The sequence below is a fragment of the Bufo bufo genome, chromosome 10 (genome assembly GCF_905171765.1).
Source record: "Bufo bufo chromosome 10, aBufBuf1.1, whole genome shotgun sequence".
NCBI classification, from domain to species: domain Eukaryota; kingdom Metazoa; phylum Chordata; class Amphibia; order Anura; family Bufonidae; genus Bufo; species Bufo bufo.
The window spans coordinates 43,263,199-43,289,417 of record NC_053398.1 but is presented as its reverse complement, the minus strand read 5'-3'; the positions used below and the strand labels follow the sequence as shown (position 1 = coordinate 43,289,417).

At 41.6% G+C, this 26,219-nt stretch overlaps 1 protein-coding gene across 1 annotated transcript in view; it reads left to right on the top strand.

Moving 5' to 3' along the window:
* LOC120980024 (mucin-2-like) overlaps positions 1 to 14,786 on the top strand; it is a 112,518-nt gene extending 97,732 nt beyond the window's left edge. Inside the window, exons 50-64 of the mRNA XM_040408889.1 lie at positions 252 to 435; positions 2,462 to 2,666; positions 2,767 to 2,942; positions 3,053 to 3,122; positions 5,183 to 5,295; positions 5,571 to 5,602; positions 6,156 to 6,333; positions 6,448 to 6,552; positions 8,499 to 8,539; positions 10,638 to 10,757; positions 11,044 to 11,139; positions 12,221 to 12,349; positions 12,967 to 13,006; positions 13,456 to 13,579; positions 14,455 to 14,786. Of these exons, the coding sequence (XP_040264823.1) occupies positions 252 to 435; positions 2,462 to 2,666; positions 2,767 to 2,942; positions 3,053 to 3,122; positions 5,183 to 5,295; positions 5,571 to 5,602; positions 6,156 to 6,333; positions 6,448 to 6,552; positions 8,499 to 8,539; positions 10,638 to 10,757; positions 11,044 to 11,139; positions 12,221 to 12,349; positions 12,967 to 13,006; positions 13,456 to 13,579; positions 14,455 to 14,692 (1,851 nt within the window). The 3' untranslated portion in view covers positions 14,693 to 14,786. The remainder of the gene's footprint in view (positions 1 to 251; positions 436 to 2,461; positions 2,667 to 2,766; positions 2,943 to 3,052; positions 3,123 to 5,182; positions 5,296 to 5,570; positions 5,603 to 6,155; positions 6,334 to 6,447; positions 6,553 to 8,498; positions 8,540 to 10,637; positions 10,758 to 11,043; positions 11,140 to 12,220; positions 12,350 to 12,966; positions 13,007 to 13,455; positions 13,580 to 14,454) is intronic.
* Positions 14,787 to 26,219: the final 11,433 nt, after the last annotated feature.

Sequence of the window (26,219 nt, the reverse complement as noted above, 5' to 3'; positions counted from 1 at the left end):
AGCTGTCAATCACTGATAGGACCGCCTTCTGGACTTCAAAGCACAGAACAAGCAGGAATTTAAATAAAATACAAATGCTACAGAAACAAATGTTTCTAAACTCCATATCAGTCTGCTCAGCTCCTCCTGCTCTATGGCATGCTGCATGTAGATTAATTCACATTTTCATGGTGACAGGTTCCCTTTGATTTCCTTGGCTATTTTAGACTTTTATACATTGGTTGTTATATTGTTGTGTAATTTGTCTACAGGTTGTCATAAATGATGAAATAGTTGGATTACCTTATAAGAAATATGGAGTTAAAGTGTATAAATCTGGCATTAATTATGTTGTGGAAATACCAGAATTGGAGACCAATATCACATACAATGGTTTGTCTTTCTCGGTTAAATTGCCATATAGACTTTTTGGACATAACACACAAGGGCAGTGCGGTAAGTTTTTCTTATCAGGTATTATAATGCATAATTTATGCCAATTTCCCTCCTTTACTGCTATAATTTAAAATATTAAACCTTTGCTTGTTCTGCTTGGATACATTCCACGAACGCATTGTACATAATGTTGACTTTTGCATATCCACCGCTTAATTGTTGCGAACAAGGTAGCATTTGTACAAGTGTAACGTGACGTGAATTAATAAACTTACGCAGGCTAAGTGAATAAATATATTTACTAATTGTGATTAAATAAACAATAACACAAACAAATTACATAAAGAGTAATAAAAAGTAAATAAACATCATCACTAGCCTAAATATGAGGTAGGGATCCAGGCCAATCATGCTATAACACATGTCGGTCTACCAAGTTATAACACATGACTGACACCCCAGGGTGTACAAGAGATAGGGCAAATCAATACTTACATCCTATCTAGCATGAAGTTCATGGTGGAATCCCAATTAATTGTTATTTCAGACCACAGTTTTTCCCATCAGCCCCTCCTCCAGTGTGCATCATGCATGTTTCTGAGATCACTTAGGAATGTGTTGTTATCAGCACAATGGGGGATGGGTACTACATTTACAAGGCACATCATTACACAGAATGGTAATAATAAAAGGGAACAGAATTAAAGGGACAATACATAAAGTTACATTTTAGAGGTCATATTATTTGTGTCATTAGAGACACTTACTAAATGCACTTTTGAGATTCCTACAGTTTCACAAAATCCCATCATTAATGTCACCTTCTAAATGTTTGCAGTCAGTAAAGCCTTGTGCATGCAACCACATGAAACACACAGTACAGACTGCACTTAACACAAAATTTGCACCACTGGAAGTCAGTTTTGAATGATAATGTATTTTTACATGTTTATCTATGATATATGGTAATCAAAGGTAACACTTTTCCACAGTTATTAAAGGTCATGGACACCTTTGGACTTTTTATTACTTTAATGTACATAGTTTAGGCTGAAAAACATTTTTGCAATAACATAGTACATAACATAAGGCCGAAAAAAGACATTTGTCCATCCAGTTCGGCCTGTTATCCTGCAAGTTGATCCAGAGGAAGGCAAAAAAAACCCTGTGAGGTAGAAGCCAATTTTCCTCACTTTAGTTTAGGGGAATAAAAAATTCCTTCCCGACTCCAATCAGGCAATCAGAATAACTCCCTGGATCAACGACCCCTCTCTAGTAGCTATAGCCTGTAATATTATTACGCTCCAGAAATACATCCAGGCCCCTCTTGAATTCCTTTATTGTACTCACCATCACCACCTCCTCAGGCAGAGAGTTCCATAGTCTCACTGCTCTTACCGTAAAGAATCCTCTTCTATGTTTGTGTACAAACCTTCTTTCCTCCAGACGCAGACGATGTCCTCTCGTCACAGTCACAGTCCTGGGGATAAATAGATGATGAGATAGATCTCTGTACTGACCCCTGATATATTTATACATAGTAATTAGATCTCCCCTCAGTCGTCTTTTTTCTAACGTGAATAACCCTAATTTTGATAATCTCTCCAGCTCTGCTATGTCTGCCTTGTTCACTGGAGCCCAGAACTGTACACAGTACTCCATGTGTGGTCTGAATAATGATTTGTAAAGTAGTAGGGTTTAGTTAAAATTTTTCCACTGTTTGCCTTCTGCAGTTTCCAGTATCATAGTACATAGCAATCTGCAGAATGCTTTTCATGGTGAAATCTGTGAGCATGTGCTCACATAGCAAAAATATGCTGCATATTCTATCACATAAAACAGCTATGTTATGCAGCATAGTATGCAGAAACAATTAAACAAATCCAGCAGCAGATACTTTCCTTTAATAAAATACATTGCACAGTTTCCTGTTACCATTCAAACTGTTGAATTATTAAATATAAAATAAAAGTTTAGGTACACATTAACAATTTACCGTAAACTCTTATATTCTGATCTGTATGGAAAAAAACAATTACTAGGAATATCATGAATTCTAGAATTAATAGAAATTCATCCTTTATAGGTACTTGCACCAACAGCAAAACAGATGACTGCAGGTTGCCTAATGGTACTATTATATCGAACTGTGAAATTATGGCTGATGCCTGGATTGTATCAGATCCAAGGAAACCAGAATGTGGTCACTTAAGACCGACCAGACCCCCCAAAGTCACAGTGCCTCCAACCCCCTGCAAACCGTCACCTCTATGCGACCTCCTTTTGGAAGCGTAAGCATTTTATATATTTTTTTCACATATTAGTTGGAATTGTTATTTTTTTTACTTGCCCCAAATAATGTTTTATTCTTTTTGTATTTGCAATGAAAAGACCATTCAAGGAATGCCACAAGACTCTGTCACCCAATGACTTTTACAAAGCATGCCAGTTTGATAGCTGCCATGTTCCAAATTCCAACATTGAATGTACCAGTTTACAACAATATGCTTTCATCTGTGGAGATCAAGGTGTTTGCATTGACTGGAGATCTAAAGCCACAGAATGTCGTAAGTTACTTTGTAGCAGTGCATTTCACAAAAAAAAAAAAAAAACTAAGCTACTTTTTTTTATTATTATTTACATAGTGGAATAAACTATTGGATTTCATTTATTTCAGCATTATCTTGCCCATCATCCAAAGTCTACAAAGCCTGTGGTCCAGTTTTATCACAAACATGTGAAACCACGTAAGTGTTAAATGGGAATTTTAGGCCACATAAACTACACCCAATTTCGTGACAATTATGTTGTGCAGTGTATGCTAAAAATCAGCCCAAGTTATAGTTTATTAACCTTAATAAGTCAAAAATGTTGTGCTCATGTATTTCTTAATATTTCATAGAATCTGTTTTATCACGTTTTCTGATGCAGAGCTCCAAAACACCTACATACACATAGGGGGCGATTTATTAAGATTTATTAAGAATGCCAGTCTTTATTTGCCCTGTGCTATCATGAGAAGCGCCAAATTTATTAAGATTTTTCAGATTTCCTACTGTCTATGCACCAGACAGAAAATTATGAAAGCCAGTATTTGGGTATTTGGAGTAATTTCAGTTTTCTTGTTAAATTAGTCAAAAAAATTTGTACAAAATTTTTAACTTTTTTAAACATTTTTTATTCTGGTCTAACCACCAATTGGATGGGGTTTATTAAGAGGGGTGACGTGGCCTCCAGTGGCTTGAGAGATTTACTGTTACCAGAAACTGGAGTAAACCATAGTGCAAAATCTATGCCAGCTCATAGCTGGTCAGATTTGCTTTTCTGGCTGATGGACTACCAGAAGATACACCATGTTTAGGCCTCTTTCACACTTGCGTTGTCCGGATCCGGCGTGTACTCCACTTGCCGGAATTACACTCCGGATCCGGAAAAACGCAAGTGTACTGAAAGCATTTGAAGACGGAACCGTCTTCCAAATGCTTTCAGTGTTACTATGGCACCCAGGACGCTATTAAAGTCCTGGTTGCCATAGTAGGAGCGGGGAGCGGGGGAGCGGTATACTTACAGTCCGTGCGGCTCCCGGGGCGCTCCAGAATGACGTCAGAGCGCCCCATGCGCATGGATGACGTGATCCATGCGATCACGTGATCCATGCGCTTGGGGCGCCCTGACGTCACTCTGGAGCGCCCGGGGAGCCGCACGGACGGTAAGTACACTGCTCCCCCGCTCCCCACTACACTTACCATGGCTGTCAGGACTTTAGCGTCCCGGCAGCCATGGTAACCACTCTGAAAAAGCTAAATGTCGGCTCCGGCAATGCGCCGAAACGACGTTTAGCTTAAGGCCGGATCCGGATCAATGCCTTCCAATGGGCATTAATTCCGGATCCGGCCTTGCGGCAAGTGTTCCGGATTTTTGGCCGGAGCAAAAAGCGCAGCATGCTGCGGTATTTTCTCCGGCCAACAAACGTTCCGTACCGGAACTGAAGACATCCTGATGCATCCTGAACGGATTACTCTCCATTCAGAATGCATTAGGATAATCCTGATCAGGATTCTTCCGGCATAGAGCCCCGACGACGGAACTCTATGCCGGAAGACAACAACGCAGGTGTGAAAGAGCCCTTACTAACAGGTCGGTGCCTGTTAATAAAGTTGGCTTTTTTTTTCAGTGTTTTAGTTTTTTTTATAACACTGGTGTAATTAATGTCTTAGGGTACTTTCACACTAGCGTTTTTCTTTTCTGGCGCTGAGTTCCGTCCTATGGGCTCAAATCCGGAAAAGAACTGATCAGTTTTATCCTAATGCATTCTGAATGGAGAGCAATCCGTTCAGGATGCATCAGGATGTCTTCAGTTCAGTCTTTTTGACTGATCAGGCTTTTCAGAAAACCGTAGCATGTTGTATTTTTACCTCCGGCCAAAAATCCTGAACACTTTGACTGAACGCCGGATCCGGTCATTTTCCCATTGACTTCCATTAACGCTGTGTGTTTAGTCAAACCGGATCCGGCTTTTGCATGTTAAACCTGAAAAATGTGAAAAAAAAGTTTTTTCCAATACATTTTTTCATTGTGATCAAAATCTTGATCAGGATTCAAATGTAATCCGTTTTCACACATTTTTCCGGATCCGGCGGGCAGTTCCGGTGTCGGAATTGAACGCCGGATTTAAACAACGCTAGTGTGAAAGTAGCCTTAATAAACTCCCCTATAAAAAAGAAATATTAATGTCTACAGTCACCACTAGATGGGGATAACATCACATATCTATGCAAACATCTAAACTATGACTGTCATCTTTCAGTCCAGAAGAAAATGCTCAGATTGCAGCAAATAATCGTACAGTTGAAGGATGTTTCTGCCCACCGGGTACAATGCCCTTTAGTCAAGCAGTGGACATTTGCGTGGAAACTTGTGGTAAGAATGAGTAGTATGTTATTCACCTGTTAGTTGAAATATACATAACATATCTATTGTATATTATGAAGCGGCGTTACATATTCATTACCTTGGGGTAATAAGGGGAATGAAAATCGTAGGTGGTTAAGCATATTACCTGGGAAATATTGGTGTCAGGATTCCTCAGTCGACTAGAACATGGTACATGCTAAAAGACAAAAAATAAGGGGCAAATATTGAAGCATTAGTTAAATGAACCACGGCATCTTACTTGTATTGTTCTGTTCTTTCAGGATGTGTTGGAACTGACAACATACCACGACAAGTAAGTCATTCTTCTGGCATCCTTTCAACCTTTTAGCCATTCTCTATAAAAAGTTGCCCAGGCCATGGCTGTAAATGTACATCACATTACAAGCAGCTGGGCCAGAAATCTTTGTATTGTTGTCTGAGATAAGTAGAAATTGACAACTTCTATGACTGAGTCAAAGAAGGAAGACTATCAAAGAGGTTGTCAGGCACTAACATTTTTTTTAAAGGCTCCGAAATAAAGGGCATTTAAAAAGTGATACTTACTGATCTTTGTCATTCTCATTCTGACACTTCAGCTGGTTTCTACTTTGAGGTCCCTCTAGATGCAGTACTCAAGGAAGGAACACTTTACTGCTACTGGCTAAGTGGTCATTTCCTGTTGTTCAAGAGGGACCAGGAAGAAGAGACCAGTGAAGACCTTCTGAGAGCGCAAAAGTGGGGTATCATTTACATGGGCACATAGGTTTTTATGGGTGCTGTATTATGTATGCTACTCAAAAGCATACCATTTTTTGCATTTGAAATTTAGATTTTGTTAAATGTGGATTAATATTGTGTCCTTACAGTTTGGGGAACAGTTCCAACATAACTGCCAGGACTGCATTTGCCGAGAAGGTGGTATTGGGATCACTTGTCAAGAACATGAATGTAAAGAAATGAAACAAGTGACCTGTAATCTGGAAGGTTTCTATCCAGAGATCCAGATCAATCCCACTGATAGCTGCTGTAATGAGACCGTGTGCAGTAAGTACTTGTGTTTCCTTCATAGTTACACTACATAAAGAGTTCTGATGTGAATGAACATGTAGACATATGTGATTCCATAAGGCTAATTATGATATTCTTTCCTCCATTTAGAATGTGACACTAAATTATGCTCAACGAAATCCCCCAACTGTAAGCTTGGCTATGAAGTGGTTGGAAGCATTCCAGATGGACACTGCTGTCCTGTCTACACATGCGGTATGTGCTTTATATCAGGTTTTCCATGGGCCCTGGGAGATCCTTTTTTCATTATTTCCTATTTGATGATGTAATTATGCTGCCATTGATCTAAATCAGTACAATATTCTAAACTGCTCAGGACTTAAATGGTCTTTCCAGAACCTGATGAGCAATTTTTTAGGGTAAGTCATCAATATTAGATCGGCATGGGTCTGACTCTTCAATGGGACAGAGCTTGCAGAACAGTTCTCTGCCACTACACAGTGCATGGAGCTGTGCTAGTGCTGGCACGCCATGGCTCCTTCTTGGTTTGACTCCCACCAATCTAATATGTCATCAATAGGGTTACTGGTAGTAATATAGAATGTTGATCTGGGATCTGTTCAATTGCTAGTACCAGAAAATCTCTTTAAGATCATTTTTTTAATTCTTTTTTTTTTTTTTGCTAAGGCTATATTAATGCTAGTGATGTTTTTTGCAAAAGAAAACTGAATGGACAAATAATCAGATAATATATACATTTTTATAATCTTTTTGATTTACCAATTAGTTTTAGCTTTTTGCTTTTATAAATAAAATCGTTATGTATATTTTAAATATGTATGAGGCTAGGTTTAAAGATTCAAACTACAAATTGGCGTGGTATTAAAAAGCAGGAAGTTCTCAAACCATATGCAGTGGTGCATCTATACCGGGAGGGGGGGGGGGGGGGGGGGGAGATCCTGTGGTCCGCTGCTAATGGCAATCCCCAGCAAAAATGCATACAATGGACCACAAGTACCACAATGGACATCCTACACAGGATAGCAAATGTGATATGTGGATGTGATAAACAGTATATTTAATATAACAAAAACAAAGACAGGTGCACTCTGCGGTCTTACTAAGCCCTCAAACTGGGGTTAAAATTGAGAGATTAGCCAACATGTCCTAGGTGAGGACATGTCTGAGCCCGAGCACCGTGCCAAGGTTTCTCAAGTAACTCGGGACCTAACGCTAAACCTACCTGGGCCATATGGGCAATACCAGGAGCCAGTGGGCGAATTACAGGAGCGCAATGTCCGACTCAAAGCAATCCCCCAGTAACCTCCAGCATGTGACCATGCATACAATGGGAGGAGGCAGAGAGCTCTGAGCCCCCCCCAAGACTGGCTGATATAGCCCGGGCCTCACATGTGCACCAGAATGCTGCCTGTGGATGGAAATAAAGGCACATTCAGACTAGGAGTTTCTACACCTCCAAAAAATTCAAAATACAAACTACAGATTGGCGTGGTATTAAAAAGCAGGAAGTGCTCAACCCCATATGCAGTGGTGCATCTATACCGGGGGGGGGGGGAAAGATCCTGCACTTGTGGTCCGCTGCTAATGGCAATCCCCAGCACAAATGCATACAATGGAGGTTTAAAGATTCCCATGCTGAAATTCCATGCTGAAACTGCCTCCCATGCAAGTAAATGGGGTTTCCACAATCCCATTAACATGCAGTGGAAAAAAATTGGTGCACATTTTTTCTGCACCGCCAACTGCTCAAAGCTCTCCGCCTCTTTGGTTTTCATTGGCTCTACTAGGCTTATTAAGGGAGAGGAATTCAGATTTATAAAAAGTACATGCCATCCATACTCATTCGAAAACCGAGCAGAGCCATGAATGTTGAAAGGCCAGAGCGCTTGCGCCCTCAGTTTATTTTTAACATACAGTAGGTTTAATCACCCTTTAACATTGAGAAATTTCTCTTTTTTTTGAGTGTAAGATGGCTCCTTCAAGCAAATAAAGAAAAAATTAAGCAAAAAAAAAGTCAAATCATCCAGGATAAGACACTAGTGAACTTGGTCAAATTGTATTGGTAGTTGATCGCCAACTTCCATTAGTTATAAATGACAATACATTTCCCAGTTACCTCAAACATTTTAACCAGTTGTATGCTAGTTAAAATAACTTATATCTGTTTTGCTGTCTTGCAGTTCGTAAGAATGTCTGTGTGCATGGAAACGCAGAATATTTGGTAAGTTTTCCATAGGCTTAAGGACCTCCATATTCTTTTACACTATCTGGGATAATTTATTGATATTAAATCAATTTATCAGAGTGCCTACAACATCATAGATTTCAGGAAGCACCATTGTAATGGTCCATTCACACGTCCGTTTTTTATTTCCTGATCTGTTCCGTTTTTTCAGGAACAGATCTGGACCAGATCTGGACCCATTCATTTTCAATGGGTCCTGGAAAAAATCAGACATTGAGCTGTCCGTTTTTTTCCAGGACCCATTGAAAATGAATGGGTCCAGATCTGGTCCAGATCTGTTCCTGAAAAAACGGAACAGATCAGGAAAGAAAAAACGGACGTGTGAATAGACCCTAATGCTTCACTAACCCTGTACTGGTGCTGTAGGGGAATTAAACTCCTGGAAACAGGTTCTCATGCAGATAATAGTTGAACATTTGGAGGCAAATTGAGGGAACTCTCTCTGCACCACATAACCAAATGGGTTTAGGCACAGCAGACAATTATTCAACGCTGCAATTACTAGTGTTGGGCGCGAATATTCAAATAGCAAATATTAATCGCAAATATCGGCACTTCGAGAATTCGCAAATATTTAGAATATAGTGATATATATTAATAATTTTGAATATATTCTAGATTTTTTTTTAATCAATAACCTCCCTTCTTGCTTGTGGGCCAATGAGAAGGCTGCAATGTCTTTGTATGAGCTTAGTAACATCCCTAGCAACCAATAGGAAAGCTGCCTACCCCTTACTATATAATAAACTCCCCAGCAGCCATTTTCTGCTGTTTTTTAAAGTTCTGAGAGAGAGAGCAGTTCTGAGAAATATTCGCATCATTAGTGCCGATTAGCGCAATCGCGAATATATTGGAGCACTCTAACTGCATATAAAGCCATTTTTAATGTTCTGCCGTGCCAACCATTTTCTCCAGTCTCAGGAAACTTCTAGTAGCTTGGAAAATGTAGCTAAAGTGACCCACGCCTGTATTTTGTGCGCATTACGCGAATATTACATTGCCGATTTTTTGCAATCAAAAGAATATCTTGATTTCGCGAATATATGACGAATATTCACCCAAATATTCGTGAAATATCGCGAATTTGAATATAGCCCCTGCCGCTCATCACTAGCAATTACGTGCCAAGCTATTACATGTAATATGGATGGCCAGCTCCCTGCCTTTTGGGACATGCACTAAGGACAAGAACTACAAGTATGGAACTTTAAATGCACTATAATACTGGCCAAACTCTGGAAAACATACCTTAAACTAATTGGGTATCACAGTGCCTATGAAGTGGCACTACCTATCCACATTCCACATTTTAGTATATACAGGCTATATACTGTACATACATCAGCAAAGTATTAGCATCCATGCAGAATTGTGCCCATTAAACAGAATTAACCATATATTGAGCCAGCCACATAGCAGTATCCATAAAATAGTCACTGCTAAATCAAGTGCCCCAGACACAGTGACGCTACGATGCTACTAACTTTGCTCTTCCGTGGTCTTGCACTGCTTTATAATCAGCTAAAAACCTCTATAAACATAACAGTATTGTCTGCTGAACCTACCATTTTTGGTGGGACTGGATGCCAATCTAATGTAAATGGGGAGCTCAAGAATCTCTACGAACATCATCTGGATCAAGCACCTTGAATTTTAACACCTCATCCCTTTGTCCTGACTTGAGTTAATCTACTGCCTAGGTGTCTTTCCACAGATTTCATCCTTTATCTCCATTTACATGACCACTTTTCTCCTGAACCAAGTGTAATTGGGGAGGTCGTGAGAGATAGCTGTCGGTGAAATGAGCATTTGGCCAACAGCTATTGAAGGTGTATGGCCACCTTGACAGGAACATGTAGTCGTTCCAATGCACCATGGCCATTCTCTATAGTCAGAGATCCGCAGAAATTTAGTGTAAGTTTATAACTAATATCTATTAGGCGAGTTATGTAGTGTAATGAATGTAATGAATTTTTTTGACATTTTTATTATTTAGCTAATGTTGATGCTTTAGCTATTTGTACAATGCTTCTCACTTTCCTTCTGAGCATGCTGTGACATTGTATCTCTGCAGCCCGGAGCACCAGTGTTTTCCGACAAATGCCAGAGCTGTGTGTGCACAGAGGATGACAACAGCCCAACAGGACTAGAGATAAAATGCACCCATGTACCTTGTAACATAGAGTGCCCGATCGTAAGTACAGTCTATATAAGTAATGATATATAATATAGTAACATAGTAACATAGTACATAAGGCCGAAAAAAGACATTTGTCCATCCAGTTTGGCCTGTCATTCTGCAAGTTGATCCAGAGGAAGGCAAAAAAAAACTGTGAGGTAGAAGCCAATTTTCCTCACTTTAGGGGAATAAAAAATTCCTTCCCGACTCCAATCAGGCAATCAGTTATATGATATGATATATCTATATAAGAAAGTATATATATATTATATATGTTTTTCTTCTCAACTTTTAATCACAGGGCTTTGAGCTGAGACAGAACACAAAAGACTGTTGTGGAGTATGTGAACAAACCCATTGCGTTATAAACTATGGCGGCAGTTACAAACTCATGAAGGTATGTTCATGCATCACTTTTTCTATTGATTACATCGGTAATATTTAAAAACCATGTCCATCCTATTCTTCTAAAGCATCTAAAATGAAAAAGAAAGTAATGCTGCAACTAGTCTTGCAAAGTGTATACAGCTTCTATGTAGATCTGCGTGTTCCCATGGTAACAGACTACAAACCGACCCTGTGTAGTCCGATCCTGTATTGATACTCCATTCATCCTTTCCCCTAGGCAGGGAGTTAATTAAGTATGTGACAGATGAAAGAAACTTATAGGAGCTGTACACACATAGTCATTTTCAACTGCTGACGCCAATGATTGGCTGCAGTGGTCACACGTTGTTAATATGCTGACATTACTGCAGTGATGGGGGGCACCAGAGCAACAGCGCTGAAACTATAAGGGATTTAACCAGAATCAGCATTTTTTTAAATTTATTATTACATACAAGATCCCTTTAATGGGAGCAGCCTCATTGGTCTAGAAATATTGACATTGGGAGATTTGGGAGAACTAATGATCAGTCAATCTATTTTCATATAGAAAATAATTGGTAGTATTAATATATAAATTTTAGGGTACTTATTGGAGAATATAGCCTAGAAAAGTATTTCCATATATTCCTAAGCCAAGTATTCACTTCTCAAATAAACTGCAGAAAATTATCCCAAAGGCTATGACCAAAGACTGTGCTGCGTCTTTAAAAAGCAAAACCTGAGAACATGCAGACAGATCTAGAATTTCCCCCCAGGGTTAGTTTGCTGAGAATCTCACCTGACATGCAGGGCAGTATCAAGATCAATGTAAACCCCTAATATGCATACATCTGGCTGAGAAAGGGGGAATCAAGACTTGATAGTCTTGTTAAATGCCCTCCTCCAGTTCTTATGGTAGGACAACACCTTTAAATGGTGGAGGCCTTAGGGAAATGACAATATTCAAGTATAAAAATAAGGCTGAACATGCATCGGTTGTTCTCAGCTTCCTGTATACACTGTACCTATAAAGGGAAGCACTGGAAATATCTTTAAGAACTTGCTAACATTTTTACAACCTTGACTTTCTTTACGGTTGTCTTCTACAGCCTGGTACAACTCTATATGCTGAAAATAACAACTGCACCGTGTACAGCTGTGTCGTGTTAAGGAACCAATTCATCACATCCGTCTCAGAAATCTCGTGCCCTCTTTTTAATGAGGATCTATGTGAACCTGTGAGTAATATAAATGCAAGCATCCTACCTATTGAACACATTTTCCCAGAACATATCGGTTTAAGATACAGTTGTAAGACTTTAACTGATATAAACCATCACAGATATCAACCACTAACCTCCATGCTTCAGCCTCTAATATCTGTTTCTCAGCATATGCACCATGTTCAGATCCTGTTTATGTCTTGCACTGCACCCTTTGGGGCTCCAGAACCAATTAGTAGTTTTCCATGGAGATTTGGACTCATGATACAGTGGTTTCAACATATGGTACAATGGTCATCCTGGAACCAATTAATAATGTAACTCAAGGGACCAATGTAATTACACCAGTGCTTCACTCAAAATTTTCCCATATTTGAAAGGTGGAAATTAATTTTCCCGAAAGATACTGTACTGGAAGTTGCTAAACAATTTCCCCTCCACCTCCTTATAACTTCCAGTAGTCTGATGCCAACATTTGCGCAATACCGCTTTACATAAAATATCCTACTATGTAATAATATACTTGTCCCTAACTCAAAATTTTACAGCCTTCATCTTTCCTGGGATGTTTTTATTTTTTCCGAAATATATTTTTTTGAACAGACTGTAAATGTTTTTTTATACTTTTGCAGGACACCATTCAGCTTTTACCTAATGGCTGCTGTAAGATATGTAAGTATAGAACATATGTATAGAATTTACAGCAGTGTGTTTTATTTTTATATTTATTGGTACAGTAAAACCTTTGTAAGGGGACTATATTTTGATGCAAAATTCAAAATGGCTTCCCTCTTCAAGAAACGGCGCCACTCTTGTCCAAAGACCCTTTCTGGTACAGCTCCTCGGCCAAATGCAAGATGCAATACCAGATGCAACCTAAGAAGCCATTTTTCAAATCTCATATAATCCACTGTTTGCATAGGTACCATTCATTGCTATGGGAGTTATGGAATCAGCGGAGTACAGCAGGCTCAGATGTTTCTGTAACTACTCACTCTGGTCATTTCCATTTTGGCCATGAATGGTCGAGATGGGATAACCCCTTTGAATTCTTATCTTGTTCTGTAATTATCCTGTTATTGTATCAAAGTAAATACAACAAAATATAATTTACTTGGCAGGTATTGAAAAAACTTCTTCCTGTCACCTGCAAACAAGCTATGACTATCTCGTCTACAACAACTGCCGGTCAGAAAATAGGGTGAGGATGGCTCGATGTGATGGAACATGTGGAACCTATTCATTGTAAGTGACACTACAAAATATTAGTTCACAATGGATATAAATTTATTTGTGATATTAATGTATATGAATAATATGTTCAATATTCCAGTGAACTGTTTTATCAACTCTTGATTTTCTAATGGCCTGTTTAGAGCAGTGGTAATATGCCAATGTATTCACCATGGAGGCAGACTGCTATGGGGCCAGATAAGATGGGTGACCTGGCTGAGCTACATTTGTTCCCGACATAGGTCCACTGCAGCCACAACTAGGAACAGCTCAGTGCGACATTAATGTCAATGGTAACTGTATACACTTCCATTCACTGAGCTCCATCTAGTGGTGGTTGCAGGCAGCTATTTTTGTCATGCAAAGTGTGAAGGGAAGCAGGAGACATAGAGCTTTAAGGAGGAGATTAATCAATGTATTTATGCCAGTTGTCTGGTGTATTGTATTTATGATTGAACAGCTGCACACTTTCCAACAAAAGAAGTTGGGTTGAGTGGGTGAGTGATGAGGTCAGTTATTGGCTACAGGGGTGAATGTGACCCTGTCCATGCTAGAAGTTTAGAAGCACAGTGAAGACAGCAGGAGGTCCATGGAGCAGGAACCAAGCAGTCGAAAGCAAGAAAGTATGCTTTACAGGTTTGGTAGTGTGGGTTTGGTATTTAAAAAACATGTTAATGATGGACAACCCCTTTAAGGGGTTAAACTCTATCATCGAACAGTATGAAGAAAACTCCTGAGCTTCCCTAAGTGGTGATTAAAGTCACCTAAGAATTTTATTACTTTTTTCTCATGCAAACTTTATTACATTACCTTAGAGTAATACATAAAAAAAAAAAAAAAATTATAATGATAAAGACTGATAAATGAATCCCGTTTCTATACTCTAGGTACTCTGCGCAAGCCAGAGCCATGTCACATAAATGTACCTGCTGCCAGGAGGTGCAGACCAGCCAGAAGCACGTCAAGCTCCAATGTTCTGATGGCAGTGAGGTAGACCATGAGTACATCGATGTGGAGAAATGTGACTGCATGAATACAGACTGTGGACACGAGAAAACGAGTGCAGATCAGACGCCTGTCCGTGCGAGACGCTTTGTAAGAAGGAAAGGTCTTAATTTGCATTAAGAAGAGCCTATTTCCATTCGCAATGAAGAACGCTATTAACAACTAACTATTTGTCACATAATTAATGTAATTTTTTTTGTTTTTTAGCATGCTGGATTTGTTTTCCTGCCTTGAAATAAAAGCACTTATATCATATTATCTTCTTCTCTTTTTCTATTAAAACGTAAATTTCAGCAAGTACAATATGAAGTTGTATAATCAAGGTTAAATGGGCTGTCAGCAATGTAAAAGAAATGCAAACCATTATTGTTATCAATACAAAAAGACTGCTTTCAGGTGTAGTTTTCTACCCTTTTTAACTAGTTTGATCACTAATCTGAAGCAGCAGGTCACATGACAGATAAAGCCCCTGCATTTCCCAGGAGTGCATTCCAGTCAGCTCCTGCTGACCCTGTCTACCCCAGTAGCTAAACCTCTGTTCTCCTGTCTTCCTACCGGGCAAAGAAAATAGCCCCTCACACACACACCCTTTAGAAATTTCACTCATAAATTATAGTATGTAATGAACTGCAATTAATTTCTCCATTGTCTAGACAGAAATATAGCTATACATTTCTATGAATTTGGGGAACCAATGAACAAAAGGTGTCTGAGCTTCTCTATGAAATCACCACTGAGAGAAGGAAGAGAACACAAAAACTACTGAGCATGTTGCTCTACTATCAAATACAGGATGAAGTGGTCCATAATTGGTTCCGCTGCTCGTACTCAGCCCTGATGAAGGTAGAAGTGTCAGCAGCCAGGGAAAGCCAGCGTAAATGAGTTATAATAATGAAATCTGGTCACTAGATGGTGATGGTGTCCTACCAATGGATTGTACACTGCTTTCTGCATAGGAATGCAGGCTAGGAAGCAGGAGGAGGAGAGTTCCCAAGTTGGGGACAATGAGATGGTCACTGTGATTAGGATGACCATGGAGTGCAGACACATGCAATGTAATCGTAACAAAGAATGTCTTGGACATGAGAGAAAGCCAGGACAGAGAGTTGCTGTCTGCTGATGAATAGTGATGAGCGGCAGGGGCAATATTCGAATTCGCGATATTTTGCGAATATTTGGGCGAATATTCGCCATATATTCGAAAATTCGCAAATTCATGATCTCAAGGCATTATTTTCTTGATTGAGAAAATTCGCATAAAATCCGCATAAAATTTTCGCATAAAAATTCACATGAACTGGTATTTAAAAAAAATTCGAATATTTGCGATTACGAATATATTTAGCGATATTCTAAATATTCGCGAATTCTCGAAGTGCCGATATTCGTGATTAAAATTCGCAATTTGAATATTCGTGATCAACACTACTGATGAACCCTCCAGAGGTTGCAGGCCCAGCACAGAACAGCGGAGCAGATCAGCCACAGTTTATGACTTTGCCACAAACCCAAACTTCATAACCAGACACAATCGGTGGTTACCAAGTGGTGAGAGGCTACCAGCTGAGTGACAGCATTTCAGTAGCTTAAAGAGTCTGCTTGTCATGGCAGATGAGAGGGATATGGTGTGGTAAAAGCTGCATTCTGTTGTGGGGCAGAGGGGGGCAGAAACTTGTCTAGAAACAAGCATAGAGGAAGCAGTCTGTACTTGGAACTGAGAGTAAAAGAGCCTGGAAGAAGCCTCATGCTACATAGATGATGAACATCACCTTTGAACCACTGTGAGTAGTGGCGATGTAGCTATGCCACCAGCTTGAAAATGTTAGCTGCTTATGACTGTAGACTGCTGACCTATAGAGTCAAGATACACTGGTGCAAAACAATGAGGGGTCAGGCAAAACCTGACCTCAAGGACAAGTTGAGGTCAGGACAAGCAGAGTTCATGTAATCCAAATTCAGTCCTACAGTCAGGGCAGTCAACTCAGGGTAAGTATGGAGATCAGGTTTAGCTCAGGTGAAGTAGTGGAGGGTCAAATCCGGAGACTACAGCTACTGGTATGGCCTAAACAGTAGTAAAGGGATGCTGGGAGTTGTTGTTTCACAAAACAGCATAATACCACCCATCATCAGCTGTAGATTATAATCGTGACTACAGCACTCATCATACACAGTCAGTAGCAGAATAATCATTTCCATTTTAGTTACTTAAAGGTGACGTCTCCTCCTCAGTTCTTCTCTATCTGGTTCAGGCAACCATGATGACCTCTCCTGGCCACAATTCAGCTCCGCAGATTTTGCCAAGAAGATGTCTTCAGCTTCTCTCTTTATGGCACCCTGCATACTAACACAAACTCCTCTTAGTGCAACATTCTGTTCCCTGAATATAATATCAGCATTAGTGCTGCACATAGGGCCCCCAATGGTAGTGCCACATACTCTGTACCCTCTGTATATAGTTCCACATACTCTGTACCCTCCGTATATAGTGCCACATACTCTCCTAACCTCTGTATATAGTGCCACATACTCTGTGTCCTCTGTATATAGTGCCACATACTCTGTGCCTTCTGTGTATAGGGCCATATGCTCTGTGCCCTCTGTATAAAGTGTTACATAGTCTGTTGAAGGAGGGGCCATTCAGTGGTGCTTCCGAGCTGGCAGGCAACGGCTGGAGGCAACCTGGTGAGGTATTCCAGTTATTTGGGGCTTCAAGGACCTCCCTTTGCAAGGAATTGATTATTGTTATGGTTATTTTTATATGGTTATTTATATTCTATAAATAATAATATAGGCTGGCTCACAGTATTTTTGCATGAAATTTATTGTTACACTAAATAAATACAAACTAACTTAGTGTCAGTATCAGCATACAAACATAACAGAATGTGTAAATAGGTATAAAAGTGCGGAGCTCTCGCACAAACCTATATAACCGGAGTACTCCTAGGAATGAGACCTAATGACTGAATTTAGGCTACAAGGGTTATTCTAATGAACCGCTCAAATGTCCATGATTATAAATACCAGTTTGCCAACTGGTTAGAACCAAAAGTTCAAGATTGTCCTTGTTGTAATTTCCCACAAGGGTGACTCTGTGTTTAAATGTCGTCTGACCGATAGTAACCACACTTGCTCCAATCTGTGGGGCTCCACTTACTTGTTCCTGGCGGAGCAAACCTTCAGACCCGCTCGCTCAGCGTCCCACGTGTCCAGCCAAGGAGTCGATCGCTGGTTTGTGACGTAGGAGCCTGCACCGTCCGGCCAGACGGAAGATGGTATAGCTGAGCCGAGACGGTGATTGCCTGAACTTGTCAGGCCAGGGAGAGTGAACACAGCAGGATTTACCTTGTGCTTGTGGCAGTGTCAGATGTAACAACACAGTTTCAGTCCACTTAGTAGATTCTTAATGAACAAATCTTTGCAGCGGTATATGTTTGAAGAAAAGTCCTCTTGCGTTTTTTAGAAAAACCGCACCGGTAGCCTGGTCTCAATACACACTAGACGCGTTTCGGAAACAAGTTCCTTCCTCAGTAGATAGTTGTATAATTGCTGGTGGAGCCTTTTCTAATTATCTGATACTATTTATATTCTATGTTTGTTAATAAAAACGGCTGGTGTCCGAGTCTTTATTAACCACCTCCGGACCGCTGTACGCACAGACGCGTCCTGGAGGTGTTTGATTCATTCCGAGTGGACGCATATACGCGTCATCTCGCGAGACGCGAGATTTCCTGTGAACGCGCGCACACAGGCGCGCGCGCTCACAGGAACGGAAGGTAAGCGAGTGGATCTCCAGCCTGCCAGCGGCGATCGTTCGCTGGCAGGCTGGAGATGTGTTTTTTTTAACCCCTAACAGGTATATTAGACGCTGTTTTGATAACAGCGTCTAATATACCTGCTACCTGGTCCTCTGGTGGTCCCCTTTGTTTGGATCGACCACCAGAGGACACAGGTAGCTCAGTAAAGTAGCACCAAGCACCACTACACTACACTACACCCCCCCCCCCCCCCGTCACTTATTAACCCCTTATTAGCCCCTGATCACCCCTAATCACCCCTGATAGATGGATCGGATCCGCAAAACGCATCCGGACGTCTGAATGAAGCCTTACAGGGGCATGATCAATGACTGTGGTTATCACCCCATATAGACTCCCTGATCACCCCCCTGTCATTGATCACCCCCCTGTCATTGATTACCCCCCTGTAAAGCTCCATTCAGACGTCCGCATGATTTTTACGGATCCACTGATAGATGGATCGGATCCGCAAAACGCATCCGGACGTCTGAATGAAGCCTTACAGGGGCATGATCAATGACTGTGGTGATCACCCCATATAGACTCCCTGATCACCCCCCTGTAAAGCTCCATTCAGATGTCCGCATGATTTTTACGGATCCACTGATAGATGGATCGGATCCGCAAAACGCATCCGGACGTCTGAATGAAGCCTTACACGGGCGTGATCAATGACTGTGGTTATCACCCCATATAGACTCCCTGATCACCCCCCTGTCATTGATCACCCCCCTGTCATTGATCACCCCCCTGTCATTGATTACCCCCCTGTCATTGATCACCCCCCTGTCATTGATCACCCCCCTGTAAGGCTCCATTCAGACATTTTTTTGGCCCAAGTTAGCGGAATTATTATTTTTTTTTCTTACAAAGTCTCATATTCCACTAACTTGTGACAAAAAATTAAATCTCACATGAACTCACCATACCCCTCACGGAATCCAAATGCGTAAAATTTTTTAGACATTTATATTCCAGACTTCTTCTCACGCTTTAGGGCCCCTAGAATGCCAGGGCAGTATAAATACCCCACATGTGACCCCATTTCGGAAAGAAGACACCCCCAGGTATTCCGTGAGGGGCATATTGAGTCCATGAAAGATTGAAATTTTTGTCCCAAGTTAGCGGAACGGGAGACTTTGTGAGAAAAAAATAAAAAATATAAATTTCCGCTAACTTGTGCCAAAAAAAAAAATTTCTATGAACTCGCCATGCCCCTCATTGAATACCTTGGGGTGTCTTCTTTCCAAAATGGGGTCACATGTGGGGTATTTATACTGCCCTGGCATTCTAGGGGCCCCAAAGCGTGAGAAGAAGTCTGGTATCCAAATGTCTAAAAATGCCCTCCTAAAAGGAATTTGGGCCCCTTTGCGCATCTAGGCTGCAAAAAAGTGTCACACATGTGGTATCGCCGTACTCAGGAGAAGTTGGGGAATGTGTTTTGGGGTGTCATTTTACATATACCCATGCTGGGTGAGATAAATATCTTGGTCAAATGCCAACTTTGTATAAAAAAATGGGAAAAGTTGTCTTTTGCCAAGATATTTCTCTCACCCAGCATGGGTATATGTAAAAAGACACCCCAAAACACATTCCCCAACTTCTGCCGAGTACGGAGATACCAGATGTGTGACACTTTTTTGCAGCCTAGGTGGGCAAAGGGGCCCATATTCCAAAGAGCACCTTTCGGATTTCACTGGTCATTTACCTACTTACCACACATTAGGGCCCCTGGAAAATGCCAGGGCAGTATAACTACCCCACAAGTGACCCCATTTTGGAAAGAAGACACCCCAAGGTATTCCGTGAGGGGCATGGCGAGTTCCTAGAATTTTTTATTTTTTGTCACAAGTTAGTGGAAAATGATGATTTTTTTTTTTTTTTTTTTTTTTCATACAAAGTCTCATATTCCACTAACTTGTGACAAAAAATAAAAACTTCCATGAACTCACTATGCCCATCAGCGAATACCTTGGGGTCTATTCTTTCCAAAATGGGGTCACTTGTGGGGTAGGTATAATGCCCTGGTATTTTAGGGGCCCAAATGTGTGGTAAGGAGTTTGAAATCAAATTCTGTAAAAAATGACGAGTGAAATCCGAAAGGTGCTCTTTGGAATATGGGCCCCTTTGCCCACCTAGGCTGCAAAAAAGTGTCACACATCTGGTATCTCCGTACTCTGGAGAAGGTGGGGAATGTGTTTTGGGGTGTCATTTTACATATACCCATGCTGGGTGAGATAAATATCTTGGTCAAATGCCAACTTTGTATAAAAAAATGGGAAAAGTTGTCTTTTGCCAAGATATTTCTCTCACCCAGCATGGGTATATGTAAAAAGACACCCCAAAACACATTCCCCAACTTCTCCTGAGTACGAAGATACCACATGTGTGGCACTTTTTTGCAGCCTAGGTGGGCAAAGGGGCCCATATTCCAAAGAGCACCTTTTGGATTTCACTGGTCATTTACCTACTTACCACACATTAGGGCCCCTGGAAAATGCCAGGGCAGTATAACTACCCCACAAGTGACCCCATTTTGGAAAGAAGACACCCCAAGGTATTCCGTGAGGGGCATGGCGAGTTCCTAGAATTTTTTATTTTTTGTCACAAGTTAGTGGAAAATGATGATTTTTATTTTTTTTATTTTTTTTTCATACAAAGTCTCATATTCCACTAACTTGTGACAAAAAATAAAAACTTCCATGAACTCACTATGCCCATCAGCGAATACCTTGGGGTCTCTTCTTTCCAAAATGGGGTCACTTGTGGGGTAGTTATACTGCCCTGGCATTCTAGGGGCCCAAATGTGTGGTAAGGAGTTTGAAATCAAATTCTGTAAAAAATGACGAGTGAAATCCGAAAGGTGCTCTTTGGAATATGGGCCCCTTTGCCCACCTAGGCTGCAAAAAAGTGTCACACATCTGGTATCTCCGTATTCAGGAGAAGTTGGGGAATGTGTTTTGGGGTGTCTTTTTACATATACCCATGCTGGGTGAGAGAAATACCAGATGTGTGACACTTTTTTGCAGCCTAGGTGGGCAAAGGGGCCCACATTCCAAAGAGCACCTTTCGGATTTCACTCGTCATTTTCTACAGAATTTGATTTCAAACTCCTTACCACACATTTGGGCCCCTAGAATGCCAGGGCAGTATAACTACCCCACAAGTGACCCCATTTTGGAAAGAAGAGACCCCAAGGTATTTCGTGATGGGCATAGTGAGTTCATGGAAGTTTTTATTTTTTGTCACAAGTTAGTGGAATATGAGACTTTGTAAGAAAAAAAAAAAAAATAAAAAATCATCATTTTCCGCTAACTTGTGACAAAAAATAAAAAGTTCTATGAACTCACTATGCCCATCAGCGAATACCTTAGGGTGTGTACTTTCCGAAATGGGGTCATTTGTGGGGTGTTTGTACTGTCTGGGCATTGTAGAACCTCAGGAAACATGACAGGTGCTCAGAAAGTCAGAGCTGCTTCAAAAAGCGGAAATTCACATTTTTGTACCATAGTTTGTAAACGCTATAACTTTTACCCAAACCATTTTTTTTTTACCCAAACATTTTTTTTTTATCAAAGACATGTAGAACAATAAATTTAGAGCAAAATTTATATATGGATGTCGTTTTTTTTGCAAAATTTTACAACTGAAAGTGAAAAATGTCATTTTTTTGCAAAAAAATCGTTAAATTTCGATTAATAACAAAAAAAGTAAAAATGTCAGCAGCAATGAAATACCACCAAATGAAAGCTCTATTAGTGAGAAGAAAAGGAGGTAAAATTCATTTGGGTGGTAAGTTGCATGACCGAGCAATAAATGGTGAAAGTAGTGTAGGTCAGAAGTGTAAAAAGTGGCCTGGTCTTTCAGGGTGTTTAAGCACTGGGGGCTGAGGTGGTTAAAGGGAAGTTTTTTTTTTGGGAGGATGAGAGAGTGATGTATTAGTAAAAAGTGGAGGAAGGGGCTGTGTGTTAAGGGGGGTGTCCCAATGGATAGTGAGGATGAGAATGGGGTCGGCCGTCAAGTAGCCAATACCCCCATCAAGTTATGGCCGGACTAGGAACAAAGCTTAGGGGAGGGCGGCATGATGGGGGGTTTGGCTCAGGGAGACCCAGTAGTAGTGATAGGTTAGTTAGATAAAGGGGGGCGAATTATGGAGATCAGGGTGTTAGGGATTGGTTAAGTGGAGTTTAAGGCTGGGGTTTGAGGGGTTAAAAGAAGGAGACAGGGAGAAGAAGGGTGCCCACCCTCTTTTTTCCTTTATGATGGGAAGGAGGTGTTGTGTGGCAGTTTATTAGAATGTTGGCATGGTGGAGAATGGGATGCGAAGGTCTTGTCACGGCAGCTGAGGTGGGGGGAGGTCCTTGAAGTTGGTTTATTCACTGGTGAGGATGATGGGTTGGGGCTGGATTCCCAGTGGTGGCGGAATTGAAGGAGGGGCCATTCAGTGGTGCTTCCGAGCTGGCGGGCAACGGCTGGAGGCAAGATGGCAACCTGGTAAGGTATTCCAGTTATTTGAGGCTTCAATGACCTCCCTTTGCAAGGAATTGGTTATTGTTATGGTCATTTTTATATGGTTATTTATATTCTATGTTGTTTGTTAATAAAAACGGCTGCTGTGGCCTGGTGTCCGAGTCTTTATTAAAAGGAAGTTTTTTGGGAGGATGGAAGGGTGATGTATTAGTAAAAGGTGGAGGAAGGGGCTGTGTGTTAAGGGGGGTGTCCCAATGGGTGGTGAGGATGAGAATGGGGTCGGCCATCAAGTAGCCAATACCCCGAATGTGCCTCAGTATAAAAGGCAGGTGTAATATATTCCCCTGTGCATCGCTGTCAAGTGCACCGACATTCATAGTTAATCCGTTCTGATACCAATACAGTTATACACTATGGCCAACAGACAGTTGCCTAGGCCCTCCAAAAGGAACGGGCAGTGGCAAAAATGATGCTGTAGCTGGCACAAGTAGCAGCAGAAGAAGCGAGTGGTAGCAACCGCAGCCACAGCCGCAGCAACAGGTCATGTCACTAGTCACTACTTGTGAGGAACACAATAGCTAGGAGCAGGTTCATAAAAGCAGCGGCAGGCAGGCATCACACAGTGGTAGAGGGATAATGCCATACTCGACAGTGTGGGAATTTTTCACAAAGTCACTAGTAGACTGTCACCGCCAGTTCTGTGAGAAAGTCTGGTAGAGGAGGAGAGGATGTGGGTCCCAGTGGCGGACATTAAGACCACTCGTCTCATCAGGGCTTTCCATAGGTCTCATCCTGAGAAGGTGGGCTCTGAGTGTCCGGAGTCCACCCATAGAGGGAGGGGTACTGTCACCAGTTCTGTGTGAAGGTCTGGCAGACGTTCTTCTCTACCTCTTGTATGATGTTCTTTGTTTTGGTTTCACTTTGTCATCTCCTTTCCTTCTGCCAGGTGTCACTTATTTAGACTAACCGTCTTCCTTTATATTCCCTCCCATACTGCCTCACTATGCAGTTTATACTACTTCCTGGATGAAGTGTTCACTGCTGGAGGCTGCTGCTGCTGTTTGCTCAGATAAGTCTTTTACTTTATTGTGTTTCCTTGCTGGCTTGATTCTAGGTGAACCTGACTCCGTCCGTATTAAGTGCAGGGAGCCGGTGGTCATGTCCCCTCACTATTATAGGGTTTTCAGGTATCACACAGTCTTAGGTACGTGGGCATGCAATCGTCTACCATTGAGACCCTTGCATGTGCATAGCAGTCAGGGAGAGCTCTTAGGGTTTTATAGGGCTCACCTATATGCTCCTTAGTTTGGGATCAAGCCAGTCGGTTGCTTATTTCTAAGTTCCAGCTATCTGCAACATCACCCATGACATAGACGTTAACGTGGCGGTATGCAGGATGTGTGTGCACTTGGCCGAGTTGCTGGTACTACAGTCCCTTCCTTTCCATGTAGTTGACTCAGCACATTTCAGAGAACTGATGGCTTGTGCCCACCCAATGTGGAGAGTCCCAAGCCAGCATTACTTTTCCAAAAAATCTGCACCAGCCCTGCACACATAGGTTGAGCAGATGTTGGGCCAGTTCTCTAGTAAGGTTCCCACCAGTGCTGACATATGGAGTTGTAACTATTGTCAAGAACAATAGTCACAGTCCACTGGGTAAATGTCATTTAAGGCCAGGTACACCAGCAACTGGCCAAGTGATGGCAATGCCAGCTCCGTGTTGTAATTGTGGAATTTCTGTGCCAATGTCCTCTTCTGCCTCCTCATCCTCCACCTTGTCCTCACTCCCCCTTCTAGGCACGGTTTGCAATGGTCCTCCATCATAACACCTATGCATAGCTGGGCGTCATCACACGGTTCTGCACCTTGTCAGCCTTGGTGAACGGAGCCACACAGGGGAGGAACTGTGTGATGTCATCAATAAAGAAATCAAACACTGGATGTCTCCTCACCAACTGTAGACAGGAACCATGGCTACTGATAGTGGGCAGAACATTTTGTCTGTGCTGCATCAGGGAGGGCTGACCCATGCACCCTGCAAGGTGCACGTCTTCAATCTTGTTGTCATCCGGTTCCTTCTACTGAACTGCAAGATCTGTTAAAAATATCCAGGAAACGGTGCATGCACTTCAAGTACTCTTAGGCTACTTTCACACTAGCGTTAATATTTTCCAATATTGAGATCCGTCAAACGTAACTGAACAGAATGGAATGCTCCAAAATGCCTTCCGTTCCGTTCTCATACCAGAGAGCAAACCTCAGCATGCTGCGGTTTGCTTTCCGTCCTGGGATGCGGAGCAAGACGGATCTATCATGACCCACAAAGCAAGTCAATGGGGACGGATCCGTTTTCTCTTACACAATCTGACACAATAGAAAATGGATCCGTTCCCCATTGACTTTCAATCGAGTTCATGATGGATCCGTCTTGGGCATGTTAAAGATAATACAACCGGATCCGTTACTTAACGGATGCAGATAGTTGTATTATCAGTAACAGAAGCATTTTTGCTGAACCCTGCCGGATCCAGCAAAAACGCTAGTGTGAAAGTAGCCTTACTGTGCAAAACATGCCCTCCTGGAGCTGCAAAGGGAAAATGCTCTTCCCCAACATCTCCAGATATGCAATATTTTTACCCATTGAAACTCCATGCTCCATATATGTGAGACCTCCTGCATGAGCAGAGGAAGGCTGGCAATGTTCTCTTAATGCTTAATACTCCCCGATGTAACTTCCACATTAGCCATTGGCAGCTCATGCGTGACACATGTCGTTTGCTCAGGCCAGGGACGGTTTGGCCCTAGACCTTACAGGGAAATTTGTCAGATGCCCAGGGGGCTGCCTAAGCCCTCCTCACGGCCCGACCAGTGAAGGTTTTTGGGGATGTATTTTGTGCTGCTGGTGGCCATATTTTGTGATACATAGGGTTGAGTGAACCCGAACTGTAAAGTTCGGGTTCGTACCAAACTTTAGGATTTTTGGACCCCGGACCTGAAACCGAACTTTTCAGTAAAAGGTTGGGTTCGGGTTTGTGGTTTGGCGAGTTAATGGCACTTTTTGAAAAGCTGCAGAGCAGCCAATCAACAAACTTTTAACTAATGGCATGGCTGTGATTGGCCAGTGCAGCATGTGACCCAGCCTCTATATAAGCTGGAGTCACATAGCGCTGCACGTCACTCTGCTCTTATTAGTGTAGGTATACGATGCTGCTGCTATGAGTGAAAGAATAGGAAAGAATCTTTTATCAGACGTGCTTATTAACTCAGCGATCTACAGTTTTGTGCTTGCAGTGCACAATTTTTTTACCCTGCCCTGAGCCCAGTCACACAGAAAAATAACTTTTTTCCGTCTGTTAGTTAGGTGTGTGTTGGCGGCC